General features: G+C 44.1%; 1 protein-coding gene across 1 annotated transcript; it reads right to left on the bottom strand.

Moving 5' to 3' along the window:
* Positions 1-420: 420 nt before the first annotated feature.
* Positions 421-6,345, bottom strand: LOC147864334 (uncharacterized). The gene is made up of 3 exons (XM_087319747.1): positions 2,949-6,345; positions 1,484-1,952; positions 421-959 (listed from the first exon to the last, which is right to left on the bottom strand). Exons 1-3 carry the CDS (start codon positions 6,343-6,345, stop codon positions 812-814), a joined length of 4,014 nt encoding a protein of 1,337 aa, XP_087175873.1. The 3' UTR covers positions 421-811.
* Between the last annotated feature and the right edge of the window lie 1,639 nt (positions 6,346-7,984).

Raw genomic sequence — 7,984 nt, 5'->3', positions numbered from 1 at the left:
AGGAGAACATTGCCATGATAATGCACCATTAACAAAATAACTCTTCCAAAGTTATTGTTATATTAGGACAATGCACAAGATTCAAATCCAATTTAACATGCTAAACAAATGATTATGCAAAAGAGAATTAGATGCAATTTTAGATGGTATAACTAAAAGGACAAAATAGCACAAAAACAATCATATCTAAAACGATTGGAGCACTAAGTGTCAATTGTGGATAAGAAAACTAGTGACGTGCGAGGTGCAAAGTATATGTAGAATTAAAGGGATAATTATCTAGAAAAAGTACAAAATGATTGTTGGCTTAATATTGCCAATACTCGTGGGGCAGTTAAGATCTAATTTTATAAAAAAAATAGTCAAGTAATTAAACTAGGGTGGAATAAAGATAAAGTCCACTTAAATATAAAGTTCAAAGAAACGAAAGTCATGGTTGTCCATTATGTTTATGACGTGATTAGAAGTGTACATTTTCTATAGATATAAAAGTCCCCTCTAAGGGGAATGATGAATTAAACTATAAAAAAAGAAAAAATATTGTCAAATTGTTTGAATGTATATTGTTATAGATGTATTTGTAAGTTCCAAACTACCTTCAAATGGCATGTTGGTATAACTGTTTATTTTTACCCTTACAAAATTTAGGGTTCTTTATCATTTCATGAGATTTTGACATTGGTTTAGGGCTCTGAACAATCAATGTTTGACATAGTAAAGGAAACATCAAGGTATGTTGAAGGTTCTTTGATCGTTGATAATGTTCCTTGATGAGAATATCTGATAGACTTGTGTTACCTAATGAAGGTACTCACATGTTGAATGAGGATATTCGTGCATTACCAAACGAGGACACCCGCATATTACCAAATGAGGGTACTCGCACATTATGAAAGGAGGGTGGTTTGAAGTTGCCAAATTTGGAAGAGTTTAGCTTCATACTTTTGGCAAAGAGTAAGCTATTGGCATTACAAATCATGGCAAATACAAAAAATGGTTAGTTAAACAATGAATAAAGATTTGAGGGCTAAAATATGGAGCATGTTTTAAGAGAAATATGAGGGTGTTCTTTTCCTCCTAGGGTGAAGAATGGTAGACATGATATGACCATGAAAGTATCAAAGAAAACAATAAAGAGGAAGTATTGCATGCTATCTAGCGAGTAAGGCACATTTCTATAATAACAATACCAATTACCTTGGTATATGTTGAGTTTTAAAACAATGAAAACAATAACCAAACTTGGTAATGTAGAGGTTAAAGGCTCCAATGATGAAAAATGCATGTGTACAATTTGTAAGCAACAAAATAAGCAAATACTCAAGGCTCCTTTCTACAATAACAAACCAAGTACCTTCATGTAGAAATTAATAGCTTTGGAGAGGAAAACCAATGCATGGATTCAATTGGTATTTCACTAGTTAAACATAGCTTAAGTCGTATGCACAAAAATATTGACTATCAATAAAAGGATATGGTATACCTTTCTTCATCTTCTCTACGAGGAAGGGTAGCAAAAGATGCATCTTGGTTGGACAAAGTGGCATAGGAATTTGAGCCACTAGACCGGTCAAGAATAACATCAAGAGGAGCGAAGAAGCGAGTACTACTTCTATCATGGCTTTGGATGCGACGAAGACTAGAACAAACCTCGGCCATCGTGGGGCGATCATTGGGGTCTTCTTGCGTACAATGAAGAGCAAGTGCCATCACTTGGACCACCTCTTCACGATGAGACGGGGCTTCCTCTTGGAGGATAGGATCAAGCATCATGGTGACACGATCAGGGAAATTGGAACGAACCCATCGCGCTAATCCATGTGGACCAGGTGTTGCTCCTACAACAATTGCACATGTTTCTGATCTATGCACTGTAAGCATTTGCAAGACCACCACCCCAAAGCTATATACATCTGATTGTGTGCTTGCCGACATTCTTGTGCTACGACACTCTGTATGCATACACTTTCCAATTTCAATTCAAGACCACCACCCCAATTACTTATCCTTGTTGAAAGTATATTAAGTAAATTTGGACAAATGTGTAAATACTAGACCACATAGGTTGGATAATATCAAAAGGATCCCTGTACTATTTCTACATCGTGATTTTGTGGTTTCCTACATTTCATGAGTCCAAAAACCAAATTTCCAATTGTTTCAAGATGTTTGACTATTGTGATCAACGTCGAAGACAATCGCCAAATATAACACAACCAATAATGGGGACTTGGTTGTTCCGACTCACCATGATATCCTCTAATTAATTTTTAAATCGTAGTACTAAAAGACTAATCCTAAACTCTAAGCAAAACTTGTTTAATGAGAGAGTTGAAATCTAGAATTCCAAATTCTCACATTAGAATCCAAAATGGATCATGATCATAAGGTCCTAAACCACCAGTTTGGCAAATCCCTTTAAATGCTAAACCCTAGAGTTAAACCAATCATATTGTTATGACCCTTAACATAATTAACCCTAGCATTAAAACCATAAAATCAAATTTTTATTTGTTAAAAGCTCCAAACCTTAAATCCTCAATTAAAAACCTTCACCATGATAGTTTTCAAACCGGAGATCCTTAATCCTAGTGTTAAATATCTAAATCTCAAAATGATATTCTTAAATCCAAGCCTTCATTGTAAAATCCTATCCATAAAACATCATAAAACAAAAACCTAAACCCAATAGCAAATGAAGTAAACACAACATGTGCAACATGAGGCCAAACAACAAAATCAACATGGATTTTGCATGAATAGTGTTAAAATAAAAACCCTAAACCCTAGCTTTGAGCTCCAAATTAACCTATCATTGAAGCCATAAAATATTAGTGTCCAAAACCTAAGCTCTCCTAGTGCAAAAGACATGGTCTTGTTAAACCTAGTGTCAAAGGTGTAAAATATAGTAACCATAGTGAGTTATATCAAATGAAGTAGACACGTACCTGGAGCAACATAAGGACTAGGAGTAGAGTTTGTCGGTAAGTCGACATAGCTAGATAAGATCTCCATGATAGAGAAGTCACAAACTCGGGGCTCCAAGTTCCCATCCAACAAGATGTTGCTAGGCTTAAGGTTTCCATGCACAAGGTTTGCTTGCTCATGCAAGAAGACCATCCCATCAGCAACCCCACAGATGATCTTTAGCCTCACCTCCCACCTTAAATCACATCCCTTAGTTGGAGACATAGTAGTATGTCCTTGCGGACCGAACAAAAGTTCATCTTCATTGGTTCCTATTGGCATCTTTGCCCCTACATTTCCTAGTGCATTTAATTGATTCTCGAGGCTCCCTCTAGGCATGAAGTCTTGCACCAATGCTACAGTGTCCCCACTGAAACAACAACATATAAATGGCATCACATTCTTGTGCTTGGCTTTAGCTAACACACTAATCTCCTCTAAGAGACTATCCTTGGTTTGTTCCTCCAACAACGTGGGTAGACTCACCCTCTTTATAGCGATAACCTTCCCATCTTGCCTTAGCTCCCCTCTATATAGAGTGAAAACCTTGCCAAAGGCCACAACGTTCTGGCTTTCAAAGCCCTCGGTAGCCACCCACAAATCGGTTAGGGTGAGCTTGAGATGGGCATCAAATGAGAGAATGCGGGTGGTCGGCCAACGATCCGAAGAGGTTCTCGTATCGAACTTGGGCTTTCCGTAGAGAAGGTAGCACCACCACCAAATGCATATGGTGAAGGCCGCGCCGACTGCGGCCGAACAAATGGCCGACGCGATGACCACCTTGGTCCGCGATTGTAACCCGGCCGCACCCCGTGGATGCTCCTCTGGACGCATGGGCAATGATGGAGGAGTGTTGGGACCATCATCATCCTCACAATCTACCCCGATGATCACCCCACAAAGCAATGGATTCCCCGAGAATGCCGATGCATTCATCCTTGCCAATGAGCCCCATGTTGGCACGGGTCCTTTGAGGTTGTTGTTAGCTACCGAGAAGTATGTGAGGTTTGTTATGTTCCCGAGCTCCGGAGGGATGGGTCCTTCTAGCATGTTGTTAGAAAAGTTTAGGGCTACCAATTGGTTGCAATAATTCCCGATGTTGCTTGGGATGGTGCCGCCGAGGCGGTTCCATGATAAGTCGATTGTTTGAATGAGTCCAAGGTTCTCAAACTTGTCCGGGATATGTCCAGTCAATGTGTTCATCGAAAGGTCCAAGTAAAGAAGGCGGCTAGATGTTAGCAAACCTAAGGGTATCTCCCCCGCAACCAAGTTCGAAGGAACGGAGAAGAATTCGAGCGAAGTTAGACTCACTACCGATGCAGGAATCGATGAGTTCAACTGGTTGTAACCAAGCCAGATCTTCGCCAGCCGAACACATTGTCCGATTCCAGTAGGAATTGGGCCGGACAAGCCATTGTGGAAAAGGTGGAGCTCCTCCAAGAGGCTCAAGTTTCCAATATCATCAAAAATTGGGCCTACAAGTTTATTTGACCCTAGGTAAAGGGTCCTAAGAGAGGTAAGTTGCCCAAGAGAAGGTGGTATGATGCCAATGATACCATTGTTTTCAAAATTGAGGTGTTGTAAGGACCTTAATTGACCTATAGTCTCGGGTATTGGCCCAATGAGGTTGCATTCCGATATGTCTAGCCAGGATAAGGAGGAGCAATTCCCTAGTGAAGGGGGTATGCTCCCATTGAAGAAGTTATGGCCTAGACTTATCCTCTCAATGTGTGAAAGGATGTCTCCAATCTGACTAGGGATGGCCCCTGTGAAGGAATTGAAAGAGAGGTCTAGGGTTTTTAAAAAGGTCCAATTGGTGATGATCCCCTCATTGAGAGGCCCCTCCAAATGGTTCCCATGAAGGTCTAAGGTTTCCAAAAGAGGGAAGTTCACCAATGTGGGGGGCAAGGAACCGGTGAGGTTGTTACCATAGAGGCAGAGTGAATAGAGGACATGGAGGTTTCCCAAAGAGGAAGGGATGGAACCACTCAATGAGTTCATGGAGAGGTCCAGAACTTGTAGGTTGGAGAGCTGGCCGAGTTCAGCCGGGATTCCCCCGGACAGGTCGTTCTCGGCCAAGTCGAGGATAAGCAAAGAGCCGACCGACCCTACCTCACGTGGAATCGGTCCCATAAGTTTGTTTCCCGATAACTCGAGGATCTCCAAGTTCTGGAGGCCTAGAATGGCATTAGGGATGGTTCCCGTGAGCCCGTTCTCGGAGAGGTCGAGCACGAGGAGCCGGAGGCAGCTGGCGAGAGAAGGCGGCACGGGCCCTGAGAACCCGTTCCTCGAGATGTCCAGCACCAATAGGTCAGGGCAGTAGGAGGGCAGCTGCGGGACGAGACCCCAGAACCCGTTGGCCGATATGTTGAAGATCTGTAGGGAAGCCCCGATCGAAGATATGGGCCCCGAGAGGTCATTGGCCGAGAGATTGATCTCCACTAAAGCTCGGGAAGCTTGCATCGAGGAAGGCATGCCCCCCGAGAGACGGTTGGAAGAGGCGGAGAACACGGAAAGCTTGGGCATTGCTCCAAATTCCTCCGGTATCGTGCCAATGAAGCCATTTCCATCAAATTTGATGCTGCCAAGGTTAGGGCAAAGGGAGAGGACACTAGGGATGGTGCCGGAGAGATTGTTGAATGAGAGATTGATCGTCTCTAGGGAAGTAAGTCCCGAGAGCTGCGGCGGGATCGTGCCTTCGAGGAGGTTATGCGAGAGATCCAAGCGAGAGAGGCTGGAGCAAGAGGAGATGGAGATGGGTATGGGACCTGTGAAGAAATTGAAGCTTAGGTTGAGAAAGGAGAGGCTGGAGAGGTTGCCGATCTGTGGGGGTATGGATAGGCCAAACGAGTTCCGGGAGAGGTCGAGGTACGTGAGGGAACGGAGGCCGGAGATGGCCGCAGATAAGCCGCCATTGAGGTCGTAGCCCGACAAATCGAGGCGGGAGACGCGGCCATCTTGGCAGTAGACTCCATTCCAGTAGCAGAAGCTATAGCCGAAGCGGTCGCGGGACGAATTGTTGGAGAGGCTCCACGAGGAGAGGATGCCGCGGGGGTCGGAGGAGATGGATTGCTTGATGGAGAGGAGGGCCTGCAGATCATCGGTGGTGGCGAGGAGCTCGGGGCTAGGGTAATGATCGGGAGTGCCGAGGAGATCACGTGGCGGCCTAGCAGTAGTGATGGCAGTAGTGGCATGGCGGGAGAGGATGGAGATGCAAGCTGCGAGGAACACGAGAGAGATGGATCTGCTACGGGTGAGCGGGGAGTGGCGGCCATGGCCATGGCCATGGCCATGTCGATGTCCGGAGGAAGGCGTGAAGAGCGGGGAATGGCGATGTGCCGCCATGATGGATGATGGATGATGGGAGATTCTGGTCATGTCAAGCTCTAGGAGCAGAGGATTGATGGAGAATGCATTTGGAAGGGGGAATGGTGCAGCATGGATCAATGATCAAGGATCGATGATGAATGAGATGATGGGAAAGAATGGGGAGGTGGGTATGTTGAGGATCCAAGACATGAGAGAAGCCCAAAATCCTCTTGTGTAATCGGAAAGAAAGCTCACAGACAGAGAGAGAGAATGGCGATGGCGATGGCTCTCTGTCTGTGTCTCTGCGCAGACGTGGTTTCTGCACGTCGGGGGGGCGGCAGGCCCCCCACCTTCCTTCCTTCTCCTCTTTCTTTCTCTGCCGGTGGGGGAGGTTGCCACGTGTTGCACCATCGCCATTGCCAACATGGCATTCGCGCCATGTCAGCAGACAGAAGAGGAGGAGGCTGCCAAGTCATCGCCAACGTGGCATTCCTGCCATGTCAATAGTAGACGGACGAGTAGGGGGGGGGGGGGGGCTGCCACGTCTCTTCCACCTTTCGCCATTTGCCAACGTGGCATCCCTCTCATGTTAGGCGTCGCTCCCCCCGCTTCGTTCCTCACTTTTGCTCTTCCCGATCCGGGTTTTCGCACTTTACATTCGTGATTTTCATGTAGGAAACGGATCGATACCAATTAGCAGTCTATCGAACACATTACTAGCTTTCCCATCCCAAGTCTAGAGACAGACAGACAAACAGAGATGGGCAAGGCCATGGGCTTGTCCCTTGGGACAAAATGTTTGGCCCTCCTTCTCGAATGAAGATGGGCAGGCGAGCAAACACATGCATGTTGCCCATCACATCAATATCATAAACTACTTCGATGATGATGCCTTTACCCCGACCCAATCAATGATTGGAGCAAAGAGTAGCAAGATAGTTGGGAGATAATGAAATCACCCCTAGAGTGTATGCCGTTGCACTTCTGAAGCCTTGGGCCACCTCGTGCATTTTGCACCTTCAACTTACCTTGAGAGTTGTTGTTGGAAATTCGTATATGTGCATCTTTCTTAGAACACATCATGTGTAAGAAACTTTTCAAGAAGTAAAAAGCAAGAAATAATGTGGAAGTCACATTCAAAACGTTAAGCGTGTGCATAATGGGATGGGAAACCAAAGATATTATCTCTTGAATTTCCAACAAATCATCATCTATTGAATAATATGTCAACAAGAAGGTATATTTGTCTTGTAAATTAGTCAACATGCTTGATCCTCTCATTTCTTCATAGATACCACTACAATAGGTGACACCTTGCATGTGGTGCATTCGATGGGATACTATGCCAATGTATTTCTCAATCTCATCGTCAATTCAATGTGCTCCACCCCTAGTTATACTATCACACATGCCCCTTAATTATCAGATTAGAACCGTTTTATAAGTGTGAGAGTTATATGTTGTGCAATTATTGGTAGAGAAAAAGTGGGGGCATGAAAAAATCTAGGAGTTGACGAGTGTATGGCATAGACGCATTTGGCCAATCTATAGATGCACTTTGTTGTTTTCGTAGAAGTATAATTTGGCATTTTTCATATTATAATAACGAATTAGTTAACAGAACGTGAATGAAAAAGTTCTAGAAATTTGATTCGTTGAGGCTGAATATATTTAATTCTTTAATAATGATATTGAATGTCATTGCAAA

Source organism: Azolla caroliniana, unplaced genomic scaffold (assembly GCF_043228905.1).
Source record: "Azolla caroliniana isolate FFs.n. ecotype wild unplaced genomic scaffold, voAzoCaro1.0.p SCAF_5, whole genome shotgun sequence".
In the NCBI taxonomy this organism is placed as follows: domain Eukaryota; kingdom Viridiplantae; phylum Streptophyta; class Polypodiopsida; order Salviniales; family Salviniaceae; genus Azolla; species Azolla caroliniana.
This window is presented reverse-complemented; position numbering and strand designations above follow the sequence as displayed.

What these genes read in the sequence shown, in the direction of transcription:
- LOC147864334 (XM_087319747.1), bottom strand. Translation starts at nt 6,345, where the DNA reads ATGACCAGAATCTCCCATCATCCATCATCCATCATGGCGGCACATCGC. An exon ending in TAGTCCTTATGTTGCTCCAG is followed by an intron (nt 1,953 to 2,948) that starts GTACGTGTCTAC and finishes GTATGCATACAG; the next exon opens with AGTGTCGTAGCACAAGAATG. An exon ending in CGTAGAGAAGATGAAGAAAG is followed by an intron (nt 960 to 1,483) that starts GTATACCATATC and finishes TAATGCCAATAG; the next exon opens with CTTACTCTTTGCCAAAAGTA.